Source organism: Mustela putorius, unplaced genomic scaffold (assembly GCF_011764305.1).
Source record: "Mustela putorius furo isolate JIRA1106 unplaced genomic scaffold, ASM1176430v1.1 tig00003863_pilon_pilon_pilon, whole genome shotgun sequence".
Classification (NCBI taxonomy): domain Eukaryota; kingdom Metazoa; phylum Chordata; class Mammalia; order Carnivora; family Mustelidae; genus Mustela; species Mustela putorius.
This window is the reverse complement of record NW_025422015.1, coordinates 20844926-20870960: the sequence shown is the minus strand read 5'-3', so window position 1 is coordinate 20870960 and position 26035 is coordinate 20844926. Positions and strand designations below refer to the sequence as shown.

Sequence of the window (26035 nt, the reverse complement as noted above, 5' to 3'; positions counted from 1 at the left end):
TTTGAATAGCGCGCTTGGTGTAGGCACTCAGATATCTAATGTTGGATAAATAGATTTGACCTGCCTATCTAGTAAGTTAGTTAATTTGTGGGTTTTCTTCTCAGGCTTAAACTCCCCAGCCTCTTTTGACACTTGAATTTCTCATGTTCCTTTTTTTTCTGGCAACAACAGTGAATCTCTCAAGCTGGGCCTCTTTTAGCCTAGCACAGTGCCAAGCTGTCTCAGCCTCCCTTCACTCCAGCTCCACTCTAGGGAGCAGGGGGGAGAAATGTATCCTACCGCAGTATGGGGTACAGAGTCTGGGGTACAGAGGCTCTAAGAGTCTGAAAAATCATTTTAAAAGCCACTTTGAGACCTGGGAACAGTAAAAAGCATGTGAATTCAGTGAAACTATTTTTACATTGCAATAATTTCTTTTTGAAGCCTATTTATTAAGACACATGCCAACAGCACAGTATTGTACAAGTGATGTGAATTAAACCTTACACAAATGTAGTATTTGTCTTTTTATTTTTCCTTCTCTCGACTCAACTGCCCCCAACTAGAATTTACAAATTGATATAAAAATCCTGTTTGTACCTGGTTGGCTTGTTAGCAAAATACTGAGTGAAAGGCCTGTGATATTTCACAGTGCTGCCACCAGATTCAAAGGAAAAAAATGCACATAAATAAATAAATATGAGATTCAGAAGGGGAAAATAAAATATTAACATACAAAAGGCTACAAATTAAAGGCCCCGTGTTTGCTTTTGGATTCGACACTTGGATATACTTGGTGAGTTCCAGGGGTCAGCAGATGTTTTGCTAAGTGGATGCATGTTGTGTCTTGCTGGGGGGTACTTATCTACACTTGGTTTATAAAGTGAGGCAGTTATGCTGTTATTTCAGGAGGGACTACATGTATAATTTTTTTTTGCTTTGTTTTTTGTTTTAAAGACTTTATTCATTTTAGAGAAAGAGAGTGCGCGCAGGGGGAGGGGCGGAGAGACTCACAAGCCGACTCCACCGCCAGCGCCCATCCCAACATGGGGCTCCATCTCACGCCCCTGAGATCAGACCTGAGTCAAAATCAATACTTGGTTGCTCCACGGGCCGAGCGCCCCAGGCGTCCCAATCAGGCTTTTCTTAAGAAACAAATGCCACTGCTGGGTCAGTGTCACATGGAACAGATAGCTGGGGTCTCTGAGTCAGGAGCCCAGACCCAAGACCCCCAGATCCTCGTCCTCTGCCCCAAAGCCTGAGAAGCTGATGGGCTGGCAGGCCAGGCTACGCAGATTCACAAGGCAGGCAGTCTGTGTGGTGCTGAAGTTGGGGACGGCCACCAACAGCACCCTCTGGTCCTCTGGTCCTCGGAAGATTTTAGAGCCAAACTCAGGGGTGTTCCCGCAGAACTAGATGTGAGGGCACTCCGGGAAGATGAATGGGTCAGTCTTGTAGAAGGGGTAGCATCCTAGTGTGTCTGGGGCTGTGGGGCTGATGTGACGGACACGCAGGGTCCACTCCAGGATCTCTAAGTGATCCTCCATGCTGCTGTACCGGAAAATATCACTCACATTTTGTCCTGATGTCCCCAGGAATCTGACTCCATCAATGGTGGCTTGGTAGGGATTAGTGACCAGCTGGAGTGTAGAGTAGGCGGTGGCCAGCGGGAACATGCAGGGGTGCAGGGGTTGCTGGGGCAGCGTGTAGTTGGTTGGGTCAAATTCGCCTGGCATCACATCCACGGCACCGACGCACTCAGCTGCAGCAGGATCTCGTCCAGCATTCTGACCGCCTCCACGCTGGCTGCCTGGGTCTTCTTGGTTAAGTACTTGGCCTTGTTGATGGAATCTCTGCTCTGGGTGTTGTGGCTCAGCAGGTTCCCAGCGAGGATGACCCGGGACACGTGGGCGGCGCTGCATTGCTCCCCCTCGTCCCCCAGCTGCCCTGTCACCACGTCCACCAGCAGCTGGGTGCCCAGGAGGCTCTCGCCCCCGCCTCCACCCAGGCCCAGACCAGACACCAGCAGCACAAACCTGTCTGTGTCAAGGGGGGGGGGGTGCGGGCTTCTGAGGGGCGAGCTCGGCAAAGAATTGGTCCTCTACGACGAACTTGCCACTGTCTCTCGCGGAGCCGAGCACGGCCAGCACTGTCCCTGTGACCAGCCGTGATGCGTCGACGTCGCCTTCCAGTCTGATGCGCTGCAACTCATCTTCCAAGACCAGCTCGTCGTCGGGGTGGATATACTTGCTCCGAGGAGGCTGGGGGAGCAGGTTGTGCTCTTCACTGATCTCGCGGAGGATAGAAGGCTGGAGCGGCATGGCCTTGAAGAGGGTCCCCACCACACAGCACTTCTCCCCCGGCTGCAGCTCACACAGCTTCTTTACCTGGACTCCACCACCCCAACGCTGCTTGGCGCGGCTCACCAGGAAGGGCCTCATTTGGAGGAGGCGGGTGGCATAAATGTGGGCGTACTGCCGGCTAAAGCTGCGCTCCCCGAGCCTGAAGGGCTGGGAGGAGTTGGTGTACGAGGACACAGGCACACGGGCAAAGGTGGCATTGTTGGCGGACGGTGGGGAGAGGAGAGTGTGGGCCCTCTGGGCAGCCTGCTCCGAGAACATGGTGTGCCAGACGCATTCAGAACCCCGTGCTTGGGCCCAGGCAGCGGCAGTCACGGCAGTCACTAATTGTCGGCCGCGGGCCTCCCGCCACCTCCTGCCAGTCCGCGCTCGCCGCCACGCCCCCATGTATAATTTTTAAGAAGCAGTTAGAACCTTTTCTTCCCTCACCCCCACAAGCCGCATTTTCGAAGGCAGCTGAGCTCACTATACCCTCAGACCATGCCACAAGCTGCATTTTGATATCATCCAGTTCAAAAATTTTATATTCTAAATTTCAGTCATGTAAAGAATCTAGAAACTTTACTATGAAACATGGAAATGGTGACATGCATAATAAGAGCCATGCTGAAATGCAAAAGCAGAATTAGGAGTTCTATAACGGAGAGGAATCAATGTATAGTAAATTATTCAGATTTTTAAGTAACTGTAATCAAGGCATAAAGATCATCCTTGTTATGACCTTGATCGTGGTCTACTGTTGTCACATGAAGCTGGTTCATTCAGAGCATTCCAGAGAGTGAGGCTGCCATCTGCAGTGCAGAGTAATAGAATGCAAGACAGATGTAGGTGTGGCTAATGTTCAGTGACAGCCTGAAACTATCATGTGGCTGGCAGTAAAAATTAAACAGGTAAGAAATGAATTGGTCTTCTAGTAAAACTGCTGAGTGCATTTCTCCCGTCACAACTTGAGAACAATGGGAACGGTTCCTTTAATGAAGCAGAAGCCTGCCTGAATGATGTGTCCCAGGACTTTCTAGTCATGGCAATTTGGAAGAAAGTGTTCAGTTCATTTGTGGCAGATGATGGTGATGTTTTAAAAGCAAGCTGTATTTCTGGGGGAATGTGGGTTAGAGAAGAAGAGGAAGAATGGGAGGAAAAGATAGAGAAAATGAGAGAGGGAGTTGTAGAGGCCAATGGCAGACTGTCCCAATAGGGGACACTTTGGCATGAAGATTATTTTGAGTTAAAGGCAATCAGAACCTAGTAGATTCAGGGAAAGCTCTTTACTTCCTGCACGACTGTCTAAAAGGAATTTATCATTTATCGAAAAAGATTTTATTCGTTTTGTGGGGGAGGGGGCAGAAAAGAGAGCATGAGCAGAGACTGCAGAGGGGAAAGGAGAGGGAGAAAGAATCTGAAGTCAACTCTGCTTTGAGAGCGAGCCCCTTGGGGGGATTGATCCTGGGATCATGACTTGAGCCAACACCAAGAGTCTGACGGGCAACTGACTGAGCCACCCAGGTGCCCCTAAAAAGAATCTAGACTCTAGAAAAAGAGTTGTCACTACAGAAAACTACATTATGATGGGAACTAAGTATAGTAGACAGGGAGGAGCCTAGCAAGGCCTGTTTGATCAGGGTCCTTGGTGTCCAATTGTTTCTGAGTGGCCCAACAGACATTCCTTTACCAAACATTCACTCTTTTTCATCTTCCTGTGAATTACATTCCTTCCCTTTGACTCCCTACCCCTTTCTCCTTAGTTCAGAATGACATACATACCTCATTTTGCCTGTCTGCAGAATGTCTTTCTGTTTTTGTGTGGATTCCCTGTACATATGAAATGAAATTTTATTTTCTCTTGTTAATCTGATTTTAATTTGATTCTGAGTTCAGCTAAAAGGACCTTGAAGGGCAGAGGCAATTCTTCCTCCTAGACAGAGGGAACAAGGAGTAGGGAGACAGACACAGAGAGAGTGAGAGAGAATGAAGGAAGAAGGGGGGGAAGAAAAAGGGACAAAGAAAGGCAAAGAGGGAGGGAGCAGGAGGGAGACAAGTATATGTTTATGTATAATTTACATATAAATTAGTGGAAAGAATTTATTTATTCCACATTATTTTCTTCGTTAAAAAAATGAATGAGGGGCACCTGGGTAGTTCAGTGGGTTAAAGCCTCTGCCTTCAGCTCAGGTCATGATCCCAGGGTCCTGGGATCGAGCCCAGCATGGAGCTCTCTGCTCAGCAGGGAGCCTGCTTCCTCTCTCTCTCTCTGCCCGTGTCTCTCTCCCTGCTTGTGATCTCTCTCTGTCCAAAAAAAAAAAAAAAAAAAGTGAATGTCAAGATTTGTCTTTGATTTTGGAAGGTCAGCAATCACTTAATGTTATAAATTATTAGTTGAAACTGCTTATAAATGAGTTGCAGATCAGCTGACCAGTTCCATTTCTCCTGTATCGGCTAGAACTCCAGTAGTTTTTTCCCCTGGAGGTCATAGTCTCAACTGCAATGGCGGTTTATTGAAATGAAAGTGCTCATAATCATTGCCAATCCCCAAACTTGTGCTTGGATGCTAAAAATTTTTCTTTGAGCAGCAACATAAAAAATTATATCCTACCTATATAGGATAGCTCTATTCTCCTTGTAAGGCATTGGAATTTAGAGGTTAACAGCCAGTTTGGATGAAAGATACAAACTCTTACTAAGGAAAAAAAACACATTTAATAACATTTATATTTCTTGAATTAAACTGGAGCACAAATAACCAAGCAAAATCTTCCCAACGTACGAATAACATGGAACCAAAACAAAACCCCTGTGTAGGGTTGAGTGTGTGGGTATGCAAACAGTTCCTTTTGGCCTTCTAATTCTGATTCTTTGCTTATTGCCTTGATACCTTGAGAATGAGAGTCAAACAACTGTGCCAAGAAATAACAGACCTTTCTTTTATTCTATCTTTTTGTCATTGTAGGTAGTTCCCAAATTGCTTCATGTTTGATTTGAGTCCTTTGAAGAGGGTCTACCAGGAAGGGGCTCTTACATAATTACAGCCTCTATCTGAGACTTTAGTGAAAAAAAATTTTTTTTCTATTATACCTATCATGATCACCTCCTAAAGTTAGCTTATTGCTAAATGATACAAAATTTAGGGAATTTTAGTATTCTACACAATGACATGAGTGATATTCTTTAATACTATCATCTAAAGTAATCATAGCAATTGTGGTAAATTATTTTCTGACAATCAGTAGCTACCTTGGCTCTGTTACCATTATTGGTTGTGTTATGGTTTTGAAGTAACTGTGGGCTGACCAAAATGTGACCTTGCTACTTTCTCCCTATATTTCTGGAGACGTTGCTCTCTCTTGCCCAATAGGAATTGGGTCTAGTTCAGGCCTGAAGTGACAAGATTTTTCCCACTCTACTCTACTTGCAGTCAGAATCCAAATTTTTAAGATGGAAGGACCTGAGAAATGGTCTTGTTTCGTTCTCTCATTTTCCAGCTGAGAACACAGAGTCCCATATCCCAGGACATGCCCCAGAAGCCTTTGGCTGTGTGAATAAACCAAGAGATTATAGGATTTGTCAGTTTGTTGAAGATTAAAATATTCTGTCCTTAATATATGTAGAGAGATTATATTTGTCAATTGATGTGTTTAAGTGAAAAATATCAGTGATGAGAATCACAAACATACTTTGAGTCCATAAACACTTTTTAGAGCCTGAAAAAAAGTTAACGATGGCAATTTAGTTGGCTCCCACAAGAGGAATGTACAGATGTGGAAGAGTGTTTATACAAGACTGAAATGTACATGCATCAGCTTCCATGGGCCATCCTTTTGCAATGCTCTGCACGGAGTTTGTCTGTGCAGTATTCTCCTGATCTGCACTTGTTCCCTATTATCCATGCCAACAACATGATACAGAGCAGTGATGTCTCCCGAACTAGTTATCTACAACAGAGAATTTTGCGGGGCGCTCAGTACACAGGTGAACTAATAGGTTCAAAGACTTGTCTTTATTTTTATTTATTTTTAAGATTTTAAATTTATTTGTCAGAGACAAAAAGCACAAGCAGGTGGAGCAGCAGGCAGAGAGAGAAGCAGACTCCCTGCGGAGTAAGCAGCCCAAGGAGGGGCTTGATCCCAGGACTCCGGGATCATGACCTGAGCTGAAGGCAGCCACTTAATCAATTAAGCCACCCAGGTGCCCCGAAAGATGTATCTTTAAAAAAATAAAAAATAAAAAAATAAGGGGAGCTATTTGTCCAGAAAACAGTGAGTTGAAGAAAACCTGTCTCAAAGTGAATACTGAGGATGTGTTTTACAAAAGGTTACAGCTAGCGGCTTTGCCTTGCCATTAAACATAATAAAAATAAATAAATAATCTGGAAAAAAAATAAATATATTAGTTTTAATTTTCAGCAGCAATTATAAATAACTTTAAAAGAGGAACATTACCATCTATAGTTGATAGGTAGGAGAATTGGACTTTTGTTCTTATTTTATTTTTTTTTAGAAGTTTGTGTTATTTATTTGAGAGAGAGAGAGCAGGAGCCGGGGCGGGGGAAGGGCAGAGGGAGAAACAAACTCCCTACTGAGCAGGAAGCCTGATGCAGGGCTCAATCCCAGGACCCTAGAATCATGACCTGAGCCAAAGGCAGATACTTAACCACCCAGGTACACTGGACTTCCCCTTTAAAAAATGGTCATGGATTAGGTGTCCATTCTTCTGATACACTGTTGGCAGAATGTTGCTGATGTTTGTAGAGAAGAGCCTATCTTCTAAGGATCTCTTTAAATTATGAGCAGGAGACTTGGATTCTTATCCTAACCCAGAATGCAGTTCCTATCCACACAAATCTGGGGAGACAATTGCATTAACACATCAGTATTTATGGTTTATGGTAACAACAAGAGGAAAAGAAAAAATAATTTTTGAACATATGGAACTCTCTGGTGGGTATATTCTTAGATTCTAAAAATTAGCAATGAAAAGAAAATCTGTGGGATGTCTGGAGTGATTCAGTTGATTAAGCATCTGCCTTCAGCTCAGGTCATGATCCCAGAGTCCTGGAATAAAGTCCCACAGCAGGCTTCTTGCTCAGTGGGGAGTCTGATTCTCCCTCTGCCTGCTACTCCCCCTGCTTGTGCTCTCTCTCTCTCTCTGTCAGATAAATAAAATCTTTTTCAAAAATTAAAGAAAAAAGAATAGAAAATTTGAAAAGTTTATTCACTTACTTGACTCTGTAGTTTGGTAAAGTTCCAAGATAAAACTAATTTGTCAATGTTAACTTGTCTTCCACCTACTCTCTCCTATGTCACTGCTTCTAAGTTTGGAATTGTTGAAGAGAATCAATTTTCTTTTTCTTTTTAAGATTTTATTTATTTATTTGACAGACAGAGATCACAAGTAGGCAGAGATGCAGGCAGAGAGAGAGAGAGGGGGAAGCAGGCTCCCTGCGGAGCAGACAGCCCGATGTGGGGCTCCATCCCAGGACCCTGGGATCATTACCTGAGCCGAAGGCAGAGGCTTTAACCCACTGAGCCACCCAGGCGCCCCGAGAATCAGTTTTCTGAGAACACTTTAGCTAATTTTAAATTCAACATACATGATTGTTATTTTTAATATTTTAAAATGCTTTCTTAATGTTTACATTAAAAAAATAGATAATTGAAATTTAGGTCATGTGAAAGTGATATTTAAAAAAACAAAAAGTACTGATTCAATGTTTAGATAATAACTCCCAAACTTCTCTACAGTAACTTCTAGCTAAAGCACATCACATTTAAAGCAAGATTATTATGGCATTGCCACTTGGAATAAAAGTGGTCTTAAACTACTGGCCGAGGAAATGTGTGAAAGAGCCTGCATTCTCTAGTTGGTGGGTTTTGTCCTCCGCGTGCGTTTGCAGGCCTTTGGAGGGTGACTTCACGACATTCTGGGCAGTGAACAGGAGATGGCAGCATGACTTCAGATGTTCGAGAAGAGACTTCTACTCCCTTCTGGAAAGAGGAGGTTGGGAGCTGATGGAGTGGAGAGTTATAGCAGCAGGTGCTACAATGTGTCTATCAAGCAGGATACATAGGAAACAAATGTGAAATAAAACTGTTTAATGCCTCTGAATGCTGCAGATTTCTACGCATATTTTCCAGGGTAATAGTCCCTTCCTTTGTAAAAATGAAATGGGTCAGATGTTGAGATTTTTATGGGATTTAGTAAGCTGTACAAGCCTAACAAAGAACTTGGCTCCATAGCTGTGGGATTTTTAATCTCTGTTTTTTGTTTTTTGGGTTTTCTTTTTCTTTCTTCTTCTTTTTTTTAATGGAGAAGCAATTTTCTAAGAACACAAAACACTTATTCCTTATTTCTTCTCAAATTTCTGGACAAACTTTAATAATAATGGACAAGGAACGTGGATCTCTGTTCCATAAAAATACCTAAATGCCCCAGAACTGGAACTACTACGATCTGTTTTGTGACAATGTTAATGTAGAAGAAAAGCGATTAGATTGGTAAACCATGGGCCTCTAGGTCTCAAGACCTCAGCTTATTTTCAGTATTCAGTTTGGTACCTTTCTTGGAGGAGGCAAATTCAAGGAATACAAACGTAATACAACCTGGGTACATTTTACTGACATACTTAAAATGATACGTATTTGTAAATAAATTTATACACATTCTTTATATAATGATCTTGGAATATGCTTTCTTAGCTTCCTTCAGGAATTTTAAGCAGCTATTGGAGGAACACATGGAGAATCAAAATTTATTGACTTTATGAAAAAGCAGTGAAAACGAAGGCCTCAATAGAAAGGGTTTTGCTACTTATTGGTAGGTCTTTGGTTAGGAAAGAAAAGATTTGAAGGATTATTTGAAACTGGAGAGTTGCATTCTAGCCTTAACCTTCGTCTTAAAATATATATATATGTGTGTGTGTGTGTGTGTGTGTGTATTTAATAACAATTTTATTTATTTATTTGACAGAGATCACAAGTAGGCAGAGAGGCAGACAGAGAACCTGATGCAGGGTTCAATCCCAGGACCCTGAGATCATGACCTGAGCCGAAGGCAGAAGCTTAATGCACCAAGCCATCCAGGTGCCCCAAAATTCTATATGTTTAGAGTGCTTGGGTGGTTTAGTCAGTTGAGCGCCTGACTCTTAAATCTGGCTCTGTCTGGCCTTGATCTCAGGGTGGTATCAAGCCCTGAGCTGGGTCCATGCAGGGAGCCTTCTCGGGATTCTCTTTCTTCCTCTCTTTCTGCCCGTCCCTCTGCTAGTGCTCTCTCTTGTTCTCTCTCTAAATAAATTAAAAATAAAAAATGAAATTCTTAGAAATTTTAGGAGTCTTATTTAGGAGATATTTTCAAAAACTCTACCTTTAAAATATGGATTTCTTTCTTTTTTTTTTTTTTAAAAGATTTTATTTATTTTATTTGACAGAGAGAGAGATCACAAGTAGGCAGAGAGGCAGGCAGAGACAGAGGGGGAAGCAGGCTCCCTGCTGAGCAGAGGGCCCGATGCGGGGCTCGATCCCAGGACACTGAGATCATGACCTGCAGGACACTGAGATCATGACCTGAGCCGAAGGCAGCGGCTTTAATCCACTGAGCCACCCAGGCGCCCCTAAAATATGGATTTCTATTGCTCATTTTCACTAACCTGTGAGCTTTAATCTCATGTCTGCATGGAGTTTGCTTTGGGCACTGCTTGGTTTTTTGTTTGTTTGGTTTTTGTTTTTAGAAAGCAACCCTTCCAGAATGGCATAAATTGGATTTGTGTGCACCAAACAGAGCATTTTATTAATATGTTAGCTCTCTTTCTATTAAAATCTGAGGTTAACAAGTACATAAATAGAGCTTTTATAGGCTGACCAGAGACTCAAAGGAGAACATGAAATAGAGTCTACCACTTGGCAACTTATCTCACTGACAGGGTTACTATATCAGAAATAATAACTTGAGTGTGAGTTTGAATAAATGATAACCATAGATGTTTAATCATAACTCAGTAAGATGTTTATCTTACCTCCATACGTAGTGGGAAGGGAATAGCTAACCTTAGAACCTGTGCCACCTTTCTTTTTTCAATGTCCTGGGTCTCCTCATTCAATAATTGTGAACAAAGATACTGCTAATTTTCATCCCTTTTGGCATCCTAAAGACTTTAAAAAGCGATTTGACAGAGGTTTTTGGTATATTTGTAGGACCGACCACTGAGCATCAAACTGAGTAGAAGTGGATATGGTATTCATAACCAATTCAATTGAAAATGAGAACTCAAGGGAACACAGTGACTTCAAGTAAGAATGTGTGTGTGTGTGTGTGTGTGTGTGTGTGTGTACATACTAGTTATTTCAGCCCACATTGGCTTGGGTGTGAATCCTGGCTTTGCCAATTAGTCATTGTGAGACCCTAGAGAAGTTATTTAGCTGATAAAAAAACCATTTCTGTTTCTCTAAAATAGGAATACAAATAATGTTCTCAGCTTTTTTTAAATGAAAATTAATTGAGATAATATGTGTAAAGTGCTTAGCCCAGTGTTCAGTACCTAAATGGTGGTGGCTAGTATTATGATGATACAGAATTATCAAAGCAAATTTTATGTTTTATTTTATTTTTATTTTTTATTTTTTTAAAAGATTTTATTTATTTATTTGACAGAGAGAGATCACAGTAGGCAGAGAGGCAGGCAGAGAGAGAGGAAGGGAAGCAGGCTCCTGCTGAGCAGAGAGCCCGATGCAGGACTCGATCTCAGGACCCTGAGATCATGACCTGAGCCGAAGGCAGCGGCTTAACCCACTGAGCCACCCAGGCGCCCGCAAATTTTATGTTTTATATATATACATGTATGTATTCAGAATATATACATATATATATGTATATATCGCACAATTAGATTACTCTTTTCTTTGCAAAGCCATAGGCTGTGTAAAGATAGTTTTAAAATCTGTTAAGAACTTGGATATCCCTTAAGGAATAGGTTTATAACTTTTAGTTACACAGTGCTTGAGACAATATATTTGTGTAACCTTCTCAGAAAAGTTTTATAAATAGTTTTCGAAGGCCATGGACTTTATTAGGGTCCCAGTCCTAAGGGGTTCATAGAAGCTGGTATAAAGATTTGGAAAGATTATAGAAAACGGTTCTGCCCAATGGGAGTTTATGTCTGTTCAGATTTCTGCTCTTGACTTAAGCTCTCAACCCTGGCTTTGTGCCTCCATAGATAGCATGCGTGGTAAGAGCATTGGTTGTGGCTTCGTGGAGCCATCACTCTGAACAGCATTTGTCAAACAGGACATTCACCTCTGCGTACTACTTAATATACTAGATGTTTAACACCCTGTGTTACTCTTTATTGGTGAAGAACTTTTTTTTTTTTTTTAAGATTTTATTTATTTATTTGACAGATCACAAGGAGGCAGAGAGGCAGGCAGAGAGAGAGAGGGAAGCAGGTTCCCTGCTGAGCAGAGAGCCTGATGCGGGACTCGATCCCAGGGCTCGGGATCAAGACCTGAGCTGAAGGCAGAGGCTTTAACCCACTGAGCCACCCAGGTCCCCGGTGAAGAACTTTTTGTTGTTGTTGTTACCTAGGGAACAAAACAGGTTAAATCATTTCTAAAATCTAAGCCTTCTGACTTGAAAGCTCTTTGACATTGGGTCTTTTGTGTATTCTTTCAATGATAGTTTAAGTTTTTGAACAATGAGGTGAGATAATCTTGTCCCTTATCCTACCTTCTTCTCCCCTGTCCTCTCTCACCTGCTCTGAACCCTCATTTGTACCACCCACACGAGCTTATACATTGTATACTTGAGTAAGCCTTTCTTGAAGGTAGGAAGCATTCTTCTTATATACTTTCCCCAATGCCTAATGTGATATTTTGTTTAAAAGGTACTTGAAAAATGAGGACATGAATACAAACTAGTCATATTTTGTGTATTGGGGGTATCATTGCCAAACATGACTAGGCTAAAATAGGGCCTCTTCATACGAGAAAGATGACAATTGAATTCTTGACAGGAGTCATGTGTGGTTAAGACGGAACAAACATACTTTGTTCACCCTTCGAATGTAGCCTAATCTAAGAAAGAGTTACATGAAACAGAGCTACTTTACCTACTGGGTAGATACCATGTTACTTCAAGAGCTTAAAAGAGTAAGTTTGAGTAAGTGCAGAGGCAAATGAAAAATGAACAGCTAAAGGAAACTGCATGTTTTGAGCAAATCTCTGAACGTTAGAACTAACGTGAGCTGTCACCATCTTGGCATATTTCCACCAAGACTGAGCAGTTCTTTTGAACTAGAAAGGTCCGGGCTTTGACCATCGGGCAGTTCTTATGGTCTCAGGGACCATAAAGAGTAGCATACATCACGGTTATAATTTTGTGATTATTTTCTCCGTGTCCCTGCATCCTTCATCATCTTCACATAGCCAAACCCCACCCCTGGTTATTTCAATACTGTTCATTCAATACTGGTTAATACAATAAGAAGTGAACCTGTCCATCCGTACACCCACACAGCGGAACACCATTGCAGAAAAGCATGCAACCAAACCAACGGGGCTAATGTGGCAGGCTGGAGGTTAGAAATTGTGGTGGCAAGTTGATGTTCTTCTCTGATTATTTCTGTTTTCTTTCAGTGAAATAAAGAAGCAAGGTCACCAGGCAGAATCAAGGTGAGGAAGGCTGTGATGGAAATTTGAGGTGAGAGGAGACATCCAGGAGAGAGACAGAATGGGGCAAAGTATATGATTCCACAACCCCTTTAGCTACTGTTCCCATTTCTAAATTCCCACACAGAGCAGAACTATCCAAAGGAGTTGTCTATCCTCCCTGTTTTCTTTCTTTCTTTCTTTTTTTTAAAAGGTTTATTTATTTATTTATTTGACAGAGAGAGATCACAAGTAGGCAGAGAGGCAGGCAGAGAGAGAGAGGAGGAAGCAGGCTCCCTGCTGAGCAGAGAGCCCAATGCAGGACTCGATCCCAGGATCCTGGGATCATGACCTGAGCCAAAGGCAGAGGCTTTAACCCACTGAGCCACCCAGGCGCCCTGTCCTCCCTGTTTTCAGTTCTCCTTCCAGTTCATTTAGAAACCACTCCAATTAGTATCCACTAAAAATTCCCCTGAAACCTCTGTTTTCAGAGTCACCAGGGAATTACATGTTGTTAAATGTAATGTTCACTTCTTAGTCCTTAACTTTTCTTGACTTCCTGGTAGCATCTGAGAGTGGATCATTCCCTCCTCTGTGAAATTCTTCGTTTTCTTGTTTTCTGTTTTTGGTTGCTTCATTGACTTCTCCTTCTTAATCTACATTACCCATTCTTCATTCTGTCTCTGACCTAAATATTGGAGAACAGAGGTTTCATTCTGCAGATCCTCTTCTCTATCCTCACTCACTCTCTTGGTGGTCTCATCCACATTTTTGTGGAGGACTTCACATTTATATCTTTCTAACAGACCCGTCTCCTGAACTCCAAACAGCATATACCTGACTGCTCAATTGATATCCCTGCTCAGATGTCTAACAGGCTTCTCTAACCAAACTTCTCATCTTTCCTCAAAAAATTCACTCTACTTCTGATTCCTCCCCATTGTAGTAAATCAAAAGTCTACCCTTTTAACTGCTCAGGTTGAAAACTTGGGTGTCATCTTTACCTTCTCTCTTTCTCTTACACTCCTCATTCGCTCCTTTCAGCCACTTCTGTTCCTTTTACCTTCAAGATATAGTCAACATGAGGTGATCTTACCACCTTCAATGCTTCCATTCTGGTCCGTGTCAATATTATGTCCCATCTGGATACCTGCAGTAGCCTTCTAACCAGGTCTCTGTTTCTACCCTTGACCCCAACAATCTATTCTCCCCAACAGCAACCACAGCGAGACACTTTAATTAGATCATTTCCCTTCTCTGCTTGAATTCCCTTGTGGATTTTCATCTCATTCAGAGTAAAAGCCAGTCCTTAAAAGCATACAAGGCCCTACATCGTTTGACTCCGTTATCTCTGTGATCTCCACCCCTGCTTTTTTTTTTTTTTTTTCTCTCTCATTCACTTCACTTTAGCCATACCAAGGAGAGGCGCCACCAGGGTGGGAAGGGGGTGAGGCTGGGGTGTTCAGACTGGGGCTCCATGTTGGTTCACCCCTGTCCTATAGGACAATGGGGTTGTTCCTGCTTGCTTCAGGGGTAGTGACAGCTTTCTATTCTTGCTAGTCCTAAGATTATATCTCATTCCTTGCTGTTTATCCAAATGTGCTTGGCTTTTAAATAAATAATATCTTTATTAAACTCTGCTCAAGCAATCTGAGTATACCATTTCTCTCCCACAGGGACCTGGACTGATATAAGGACACAGGATATTCTAACAACAATTTTAGGGAGCTAAAGAGGACAGGGAGATTATAGACTATTCTGTGGAGTTTGTGCACAGACACAAAGCATCTGAGGAGACTGAGGCTCAATGCAAAACACCCAGAGAGAACACTTGGGCCGACCGACACTAGACATTTGCAAATAGAGGATAAAGTAGCCTTATGTCAAATGGTCCAAATCCATGCCAATTATCACAAAGGTAGGAAAATGAATTAAGATACCTTCTGAAGAAGTTTACAGACCTTTCCTCAATATTAAGCTCCAGCCAGGCAAAAGTTCACAGAAAGGTGATAATAATAACTCCCTTTTTCTATTTCCTTGACATCTACATGCTCTAGCCTTAATGTCTCCATCATTGTTACATTGATTTAGCATGTCCTATAATTCTTGCATGATATTGATTTGTAATGTAAGATTAACAAATGGGCCATCACCAGTTCACCTGTGTCAAAATGGCTCTAAAGGGAAAGACATCCACGGAGAATAAAGTGAAAGGGCACATAGGTAGCCAGAGGAACCCAAAATAAAAGGAAAAAATGAACCTGAGACAATGCAGAATTTGGGAAACCATTTATATACCAATACTGCGATGGTAGAGGGACTTTGAGAAGAAAATGTGATGTTCACCTGTCTCGGAGACAGCAGTGACTGGGCTCTCAGTGGATCAACAGGCACAGTTTTTCCTGTGTGTGTGTGCTGATTGGAAATTATATTTGTGAGTATGCACAGTGCTTATTAAGTTGAACGTAAAGAACAGATCACTGTTTTTTATTATTATCTTAACTCAGGGCAGCACCTAACAGAGGACTTTGTGTATTGAAAATGTAATCATTAGTTAAATGACTAAGTGAATGTTAATCTACTGAGAAATGAGAACAAACCACCAGGGTATTACCCCATTCACACTTTTCTTTTTTGTGTAGTGCTTGCTCATTGAACTGATTATCATTTTGATTGGAATTAATTGACTCTTGCCAGATATTAAAGCTATCAAAGAAATAAGTACACCGAATATCTGTCGCCTTGGCGAGAAGTCAGTCACTGTGATTTTGAACACCTTTTGGATCCCTCCCTAAAGGAGTTGCAGAAAAATCTACTAATTTTTAAATCATGAACATATAGCTATTGTGCTGTGTGTGTGTGAATACGGAAGCTCAGTGTTCATGTTGTCAAGTTACTGCTCCTTTCTAGTTTAGACTCTGGATTGTCTTTTTAAAACACCACTTTTAACCTGAGCAAAAGTATAATAAATCAGACAGAGCAGCAAAAGCGCACTGTGCCTCCTAGATGTAGGAACAAAAGATGTGTCCCCAGATGGAGAATCACGTCCATCACCTAATGTATTTATGAATCTGCATTTTGAAGAATTCATGTTTTTAAATGGAATTATTACAATTTTAGCGATGCTCTATACTTGCCTCAAAAGCTACTTTTGTGTCATCTGAGTCATTAGGTAAGAGGAAAATGAGAAAATGTATTTCATGTGTTAGATTTAAATACATTTAAATTTTGGTGCAGCTGTAGGCTTGAGATGAAACACTGGGCTCCTGTAGAATTTTTTTATGTACTGTATAATAAAAGTCTGTAACCTGATACCTCACACATCTCCATTAACCTCTGACATTGAATTTGTTCTATTCTGATTGTTTTTTCATTGATACAAGTGTTTGGTGAGGAATTAAGGAGCTTTCCTTCACAAATGTTTTGTTTGATTTACAGCATTGGGGGTTGTGATATTCCTGCTTAGAATACTTTACTGTTGAAATCCTTAAAAAAAAAAAATTAGTTGAATTCCCAAAGGATAATGTGCATCAGTTGTATGTTAAGCTCTTTGTTCGGACTTATTATTTCAACCTCCAAAATGTGTTTTCACTAACATAGTAGCGTGATAAATGCAAAAAGTGTGTGCACAGCTTAAAACATTTGGAAATGCTTCTACAAGTTGCTTTATACTGGGCAGTTTACTTTTTCTATAAAGGCATCTCTATTCCATACTCCGCTGTCCCACGGGTTTCCGAAACGTGAACATGGACTCTGTGGGAATTCTATTTTTGGACTTAAGAAAAAAACTAAGTTGCATGGTAGACAGTTTTCACTCTTGTCTAGTTGAGCGCTTTCTTCTTTCTTCCTTCTTGTGTACATGGACACCCTTTGAATATGTATCTGCACTCTCTTGACTTATAGGACAACTTTTTGAAGAGCCAGTCGTATTTGTTCTGTATTTTCCTTTCTTTCTTTCTTTTTTAAAAACGATTACTTATTTATTTGAGAGACAGAGAGAGAGAATGAGAGAGTAGAGGGAGAGGCAGAGGGAGACCTCTTTAATCACCTCTTTTCCTCAAGCACTCTGTAATTGTGAACCATATAAATAAAGTAGCGTCGTCAAGATAGCGCCCATCACTGAGAGTTTCCCCTTTATGCTGTGTATCTGCTGTTCCCGAAATGGTAGCCAGTAGCCATGTGTGGCTGTGGAACACTTGCACTGGGGCCAGTCCAAATGGAGCTGTGCTCTAAGGGTAGAACACACCCGGACTTCACTTAGGAGAAATAAAAAGGATGTAAAACATGTTGTTAATAATTTTTACATTGATTACATGTTGGAATGATAGTATCTGGGGCTTATTGATTTAAGTAAAATATTTAAAGTGTTTAAATCTTTTAAGAGATTTTAAAATATTGGCAAGATTTTTTTTTTTCTTTTTTGAATGAGGCAACTAGAAAATTCCTTTTAAAATGTGACTACCAGGGCACCTTGGTGGCTCAGTGGATTAAGCATCCACCTTTGGCTCTGGTCATGATTCCAGGGATCCAGCCCTGGGTCAGGCTCCCTGCTCAGCGGGGAGTCTGCTTCTCCCTCTGCCTCTGCAACTCTTCCACACTTGTGGGCGTGTGCTTTCTCTCTCTCAAATGAATAAATAAAATACTAAAAAATAAATAAAAATGTGGCTACCAGAAAATATGACTTGCATTTGTGCCATGTATTATATATAGATTAGACAGTACTGCACAATGTCCGTCTTTCTCAAAAGTGGTTGCCCACCAGAACCATCTACGAAACTTTAAAAATCCCCACAGTTTCTTTACTCTTATCCCCAGCTTAGCTAAACCTGAATACTGGACATGGGTCTTAGGAATTTTTTCTCTTAGACAACTCTCCTGATAATTTTGAGGCTGCCGGCTAGTAGAGCTGCACTGGAGAACTTCTATTCTGTATGGTCCCTTTTGCTACCTCATGCCCAGGTAGGCTCCTGGGCCTCATGAACTTTTTGGTCCTGGGGCTCCTTTACTACAGGCAATGGTCTTTTATATGCCTGGCTATGGTTGTGGCTAAATCACAAAAACAGCTCCTTCCCTGCTTCCCTTAACCTATCTATTTAGAACCCTCCAAGAAGGGGCTTAATGAACTAGGGTACTTGCATAATGCTACAGAAACTCTTTTATCTGATTCAGATGGGACCAGCAATGGTTATTTACTTTTCTTTTTAGACTTTTTCTTTTTTAAAGAGGAGTTTCAGGTTCACAACAGAATTGAGAGAAAAGTACAGAGATTTTCTGATGCATGCCTCCACGCATGCCTAACCTTCCTCCCTCCTGTCAGCCTCCACCCCCAGGGCGGGACCTCTGTTACCTATCACATTGACCCAGCATCCTAATCCAGGAGCAAGTTTCCTTTGGGTTCACTTTGGTGTTGTATTGTTTACTTTTTTTTTTTTTTTAAGATTTTATTTATTTATTTAATACACAGAGAGAGATCACAAGTAGGCAGGGAAGTAGGCAGAGAGAGAGAAAGGAGGAAGCAGGCTCCCCATGGAGCAGAGAGCCCAATATGAGACTTGATCCCAGGACCCCGAGATCATGACCTAAACCGAAGGCAGAGGCTTAACCCACTGAACCACCGAGGCACCCCACAAAAACCCTTTCTATTGAGGCCTTCATATTCACTGCTTTTTCCATAAAGCAATAAATTTTGATTCTTGATATTTGATATTGTTTACTTTTTAAAACACCATTTAAAGGGGTGGGGGTTGATCTATTCATATAGCAAGCATCTTATTTGAACTGGAAAAACATATGCACAGACTCCAATATCCATCTTTTGATGTAGGGCCACAGGGTTTTCTGGATATGGTGGTCTGTGGGTTAGAGCTGTTTAGTATCTGTCCGCACCTCTAATCCCCAACCCCCCCGGTAAACAAGATCTAAAATTCCTCCTTTACAATTTTCACTTCTATTTCTTTAAATGTAGAAAAATCTTAAATATACTTACAGGCAATCGATGTGCGGTGCTATCTAGCTTATTGTGATATTCTTCGTAACCTTTGGTGGTGCTGTCCCTTAATTTGACAGACATTACTTTTCCATCTATCCTTTTGAAGCATTTACCTTAGTTTCCACAGAGATAACAACTTGGTGTTTTTGGTCTCACGTTTCATACCTTTACATACTATTTATTAAATACAAAATGCCAATAAAAATTACAACTGTTGTCATCAGCCTTGGGAATAAACCAATTTGACTTAGGTTAAACATAAAACTCAGTTGGATGAAGCAGACCTTCTCAGGTGTCATCGGCTTTTGACAACATTTAGAATGCCATGGGCCTCAGTCTATATGCTTCACAGAGGGAATGGGTAGCATGATGAATTAATCTGGCTAATCAGTTAATTGAAGATCATTAAGAGAAATTCTATATAAAACATACTATAACAGTAGTAGTAGTAGCTGGTATTTATTGAACACTTACTATGTGCCAGCCATAGCCACCTTACATGTGGTACCTCTCATTTGATTCACAAACATCTATTGAGTCATGATTTATAATTAGCTTCATTTTATGCATGAGGAAATTGAAGCTGCCCAAGGTGAAGTCAGTTAAGGTCACTCAACTTTAAGTTTGGAGATAAAATTCAAACCCAAGTCATTCTGATGGAAGATCTGGGACCAGCTTTTAGCTTCGAAAGCCTAACCTTGATGGGAGGGTTCAAGCTGTCCCTTGCTGGAGACCTCGCCTGGCCTGACATTGATCTATAGGACTGGGTCAAGGGTAGACACTCTGCAAAGCAAGCATTCACCATAACAAATAACTTACATGTGTGTCCTCGATTAGAGGACAACTCTATAAACCTTTTCAGACTAGGACGAAACATCATGTAATTAATATATCTAATGACTTAAACCAATGACTAGATTGGGTGTTTTGAAGCAAACTTTGCTGAGAATATGATTTGAGCCAGAGCCCAGGCTTCAAGGAGATAAATAAATTCTGATCCTCATTTCTGGACACGCTGTCATGGGATTCCGAAACCAGGCATTTATCATGCTGTCTCCTCTGTGGCGCTTTTCCTTGGTGTGATGAATGTGGCTTCCTGAAAAGGCTGCTTTACACCAGCCTTGAGGCAGAGACCTTTTAGCTCAAAGAAAAATAAATTGGCTTGAGGAAAAAAAAAATCACTGTCAACCTTTTAATCCTTCGTTTTCCATCTTCTTTTTCTTGACTCTGGTATCATGCATAGTTCAGTCTTCAGGGATCCATTGTTCATTTCTAAAGAGCATCGAGTGACCCAGATGTGTACTTTGAGTGCCTTTTATATGCTTTGTCACACCCATATTTGTATGTGATAATTAATCACCCAAGGATCAATCACCTAAAATACTGCCCCAGGCTATCTCTGACCCCACTGTAATCTTCCTCCTGCAGCAAAGTGGGTGAGTTGCTTTGCCAACGTGTCATTTGGTCACAAAATTTATTTCTCCAAGGAATTTTCTAGCGAGCTATTACTAGAAATTTACACCTATTTTCTTGTCTTTGCACATGAATAATGGCATTTACTTGCTTTGAAGTATAATTATGTCCAAAGAGGTCATTCTATTTATTTAGCGGTTCTAGATTTTCCAAGGCTTTACTGTCGAACCTGCCACAGTGGAACCATTTTTTAGTAATGACTATTTTGATCTGAATGTAAAACAAAACAAAACAAGCCATGCAGCTTCCCTTTTGCCGTGGTAAGAACACTCAAACTGATTCTGTGCAGTTTTCAATCATAGAAACTTGCTGCCAGGGAAGTGAGCAGCTTTGGGAGAGCCTGGAACTCAACAGGACGTCGATTGGCCATGCGGTGTCATTTGTAATCAGAGCGGTCTGACTGCCAGGAAAGAAGTAGCTGCCATGAGTAGGTCCAAAGAGGACAGGAGTACTGGAATTTCTCTGATTTGAAGCGGTCTCTAGTTGTCTCTGAAACAATATTAAATGTGAGTTTCATTTCATTTCAAAAATGTTAACTTTATGGTGAAATCAGCTTCTTGATGAGAAGAGAGGCTCTCCTTGATTTTTGCTAGAAGGTCGGCATTTTGGGATTGGAAATCAGACTGAATATCATGAGTGGATGGGAACCTTGCATATATCTTTATAGGTGGACAAACTCAATTTGCAGAGGCCACTGGCATGCGGATAATGGCTCACGTGTGTCTTTTAAAATAAACAATGTTTCTGTAGTAGACAAGTGGTTCTCAAACTGGGCTCCCCAGAGCAGCAGCAGCAGCATCACCTTCATCTAAGGGAGGCAAATTCTCAATCCCCAAACCCGATCTTAAATCAAAACCTCTGTGGGTAGTGTCCAGCAATCTGGGTTTAAACCATCCCTTCAGGTGACTCTGTGTACTGATGTTTGAGAACCACTGCTGTACACAAGTATTTTGTTTAGAAGGAAATTTTGGCATCAACTCTCCAAACTTATCACTTAATATACAAAGATTTGAGGCTCAGAGAAGTTCTGTGATTCAACTGGGGTGTTAGTTTGTTCCAGGTTGCAAGGAGCAAAGTCAAACAATGACCATCTAGTTCATGGGAAGTTATTATAGGGATTTGTAGGTTACCACCAATACTGGGTCTTAGAGTCTATTAGTACGTGGACTCAGGCGTCTCTCTTTCAATATTTCGGTAATTTCTAATACTTCTGACAAATGACCTTCTCTTCTCTCCTTCTCCCTCACGACTTCTACTTGCTTGCATCTTTTATTGCCTCCTTGCTTCTACTTAGTGCTTTTTCTCTCCATTAGCAGTTTTGTTTTGTCTCGTTTTTCATCTCTGCTCCCATCACAGCTTGTATCTTACTCTGTGTCTTACTGTATGAAGTCACTGAGAGTGGATCTGGTATAAAACAGGAGTTCTGCTCCTAGGCTGGGCTCTAACATCAGACCATCTTATCCACTCATTTACTCAACAGCGATGTATTGGGCCTTCAGGTCTTTTATTATTCTAGGCTTTAGGGACACAGTGAGGAAGATAAAATATTCAGATATCCATGGCCCTTAAATCTTAGTTGGGTGGATAGAAAGAAAATAGATAAGGAATACATATTTATAGGTACACAATCTCCTATCTGTGATTCTGAAATTCACAAAGCTCTTTGAATTGAAAGGTGTTGTCTAACTTGGTTGATAGCAAAACCTGACCTCACTTGAACTTAACTGGCAACAAAACCTGACCTGGAGAAAGGTGAAGCTATTTGTGTCGTTGTTTATGGCTCTTTGCATGCTTCCCCATGCACGGCATTGAAAAAATACTAATGTTTAATTATGGAGAGCTGTCACAGACCCTTATGGGAATATGCGATTAAGTCTTTACAAAAATGTTTTTAAAAAGTTGAGTTCTGAAACACCACTTGTCCTACGGGTTTTGGATAGGGTTGCAGACTTGTGATAAGGATTGCTAGGTCCTATGAGAAAGAATTCTACAAGGTAAGAGGATAGAGAAAATGGAAAATGCCATATAGATCTTAAACATTGATGATGGCTATTGTTCCTCTCAGCATGCTTCCAAATCTGGGAGCCATCACTAACATGTGGGGATGAGGAAATGCAATTACCAGGAGAAGAAGGAGGGACTATTGCAAATAAATAACTTAAAAATCACAATTTATAAACTTCTCATCAATCCTCACCAAGCAATTCCTCAACTATATTAAATTATTAAATATTAAGTCAACTATAAAATCTTACTAAAATTATGGCCCGAGGTAGGAGGACATCAATGGTCTTAAAGCATGTAGAGTACAACAAGGTGGATTTAAATCATGCTCTTCTATAATAAGGACAGAAATCTATGCTTAGAAAATAATGACTAAATGGATTAATTAGTGACATGCAAAGAGAGAAGGAAGAGCAAGGGAATCTGAATGATTTCCTCTGTGTGTGTGTGAGTGTGGTTCAACCCAAGCAAATGTATGGCCTTTTTATACAAGAAGAGCATATGGAAATTCTCTGTGCAATCTTAGTGATAGCATATCTTGTCAACTTCAAATTCTGTACTACTGTTGCTATCTAACTTTTTTCCTCATGTTATGTGGCCTGTAATACAGTCTTCACCTGCTAGAAAATATTATTGCTAGGCTGTTATTGGCATGTTTATAAACTATAAGTGGTGTCTGACTCTGTTAGCTGACTCCCTTGCCTTACTATTTTACCTTAAGTGTATAATCTGTAACAATATTTAGTGTGTGCTGAACTGTGTCATAAACCCAGAATAAACTTAATGAATATCAAAGACTGGATATGCATCTTGACATATGCCGGATTAACATTTTTAAGTGACTTCTGGCCTTTTGATCTCCCAAATTTTTAAATGAGAAGTTACGTTTGGCAAAGAATCATACATTGAGATCTACAGAATCAGTGTCGGGTGAAAAGTTAAGAGTCGTTCCGTCAGCCCCGTTGGCACATGATCACACAGTCTCTGTCTGCAGGCGCACTGTTGTATCCAGCTACCTCTTTCTTTTCATGGCTTCATTTTTGCTCTGTGGGAGTAAGAACATTAACAAGTGCTGATTGGGTTTTGTGAAATTGTAGACACTCGTCTCCTCTCCCAATCTTTGACATATACTATTAAAGTCTCCTTGCATCTTTTCCTTCCTGAGTTGTTACAACAGTCAGTTTTTGCCAAGTCCTTCAAAGTTCATGGTCTCTACAGGAAGTGCTCTCCCGCAGACACTGTCTGATTTTGTATCGTTCTTTTAAATGTAACACCCAGATGCAGTCACGGTAATCCAGCAGTGTTCTGATCCATAGAGAGTATAACGACAGTGAAGTTTCCTAAATCCAGAACCATACTGTAACTTTGCAATCCTCTCATATATTTTTCTATTCATTTTTTCACTCAGAGCTGTTGTCAACTTTCTGGTGTCTCTGGCACTTTTCTTGGGCTGCTCTGGATCTTAGATTTTTTACAGACTGTCCTTTGCTCATGGTTGGTTGTATAAGTGACACTCAGAAACAGCCTATTGACTAATACATTCACAGGTCGAGGTGAAATCTACCCATGGGAAGAGTTCCAGATGACTAGAAGAACTCTGATTACATTAATTGGAGTTTTAAAAGCAGAGTTTTCATTTTGTCTTAAATATTGAGGGATAAGCCTATTGGTAATCCTACTGTTAACAAAATCCTCATGACTTTGTGCCTTATATTTACTGATTTCAGAAAATGTCAGTGGGGATTTCATGTTTAAGATATAGAGCCCTGAAGGAACAAGTAATAACTTCAAGTATATTTGGTGTATGTAGTTTGTGGAGAAACAAACAAACACACACAGTTTATCTTCGTATTTGTATTTTAGAATTGACCATAAGGATGTTAGAGGTTCTTTTTTCTTTCTTTCTTTCTTTTTTTCTTTCTTTCTTTCTTTCTTTCTTTCTTTCTTTCTTTCTTTCTTTTGAACCACAAAATGGTTAGAAGAATGAGTAACAGTGTTGATTACAGATCTTCATTGCAGACCTTCAGCTTATGAGGTTAGGGGAGTGATTTATAATGTTGACTATAGGTCAGATTGTCTTTGAGAAAGCTGTGCTTTCAACACCACGGGATTAAAAGAGAAAACCGAAAGGAAAATCACTATATTAAAAACAACCCTTCTCCCCACTCCTACTCCCAACCCCCACTCTCTCCAATATCCTGGTTTATAAACCAGCATAAAATTGATGCTGGTGACTGATTGTCTTTGCCTCCATGTGTCGACTTCCTTACTGTTTTACTTTTCCCCAGCTTCCCTGTCTGTGCTTATTACTTTCATTCACTCTGGTTCTATCAGGATTATTAAACTGGTGGAGTCCCGCTTTGTGGTCTCTTTGAAAGGAAACTCATAGCTACAGCCAAAGACAATGGAGGAAATTTCACTTTCCTGGTTTTAGCATCATATTGCTAAGGGAGTTACACTGTGTCATGAAAAATTGGTTGGTTACCAGATTTCCAAGACCTCACTCATGGATGTAACCCTTGTAAAATATAAATAAAGGCAAGAATCCAAGAAAGCCATACTAAACTTCCCAAAGGGGATTGTATTTTCAAGATAGTAAACTTTTAAATGTATTATGTATGACCCTTTTAAATGTTATAGAGAGTAAAGTGGACAATAACACACAAGCAAAAATATAGAAAATAGCAGTTTTGAAAAACTGCCACTTAAGTTTCCACACTGGATACTTAAAATGCATATTGCACATTTTTTGCATGAATTAGCTAAACACTTATTTTAGATTTTTTTTTTAAGATTTTATTTATTTATCAGAGGTGGGGGGGGGAGAGAGCGAGCACAGGCAGACAGAGTGGCAGCAGAGGCAGAGGGAGAAGCAGGCTCCCTGCCGAGCAAGGAGCCTGATATGGGACTCGATCCCAGGACGCTGGGATCATGACCTGAGCCGAAGGCAGCTGCTTAACCAACTGAGCCTCGCAGGCGTCCCCTTATTTTAGATTTTTTTTTTTTTTAAAGATTTTATTTATTTATTTGACAGACAGAAATCACAATTAGGCAGAGAGGCAGGCAGAGAGAGAGGAAGGGAAGCAGGCTCCCTGCTGAGCAGAGAGCCCGATGCGGGGCTTGATCCCAGGACCCTGAGATCATGACCTGAGCCGAAGGCAGAGGCTTTAACCCACTGAGCCACCCAGGTGCCCCGCCTTATTTTAGATTTTAAGTGGTCTTACATTTTGTCTTTTATTCCAACGTCCTCCTTCATTCTAGAGTTTTCACATTGACAAAAATTTTCTTAATTGTACCTCTATCCAATGTGGATAATTTAGAAATTAAGAAATTCTGATTCAGGGGCGCCTGGGTGGCTCAGTAGGTTAAAACCTCTGCCTTCAGCTCAGGTCATGATCCCAGGATCCTGGGATCGAGTTCAGGCTCTCTGCTCAGCAGGGAACCTACTTCCCTTCCTCTCTCTCTGCCTGCCTCTCTGCCTACTTGTGATCTCTGTCGCCAAATGAATAAATAAAATCTTCAGAAAAAAAAAAGAAATTCTAATTCTTTTGTATCTTAACAGAACCAAGTTATTAACATAAATTTGTGATAATAGTTTCCAT

General features: G+C 40.9%; 1 protein-coding gene across 1 annotated transcript; it reads right to left on the bottom strand.

Moving 5' to 3' along the window:
- Positions 1 to 1117: 1117 nt before the first annotated feature.
- Positions 1118 to 2650, bottom strand: LOC123387851 (DNA polymerase delta subunit 2-like). The gene is given in 3 exon segments (XM_045066341.1): positions 1118 to 1723; positions 1726 to 2038; positions 2040 to 2650. Coding segments are annotated over 3 exon segments (1410 nt in total). The 5' UTR covers positions 2601 to 2650; the 3' UTR covers positions 1118 to 1187.
- Between the last annotated feature and the right edge of the window lie 23385 nt (positions 2651 to 26035).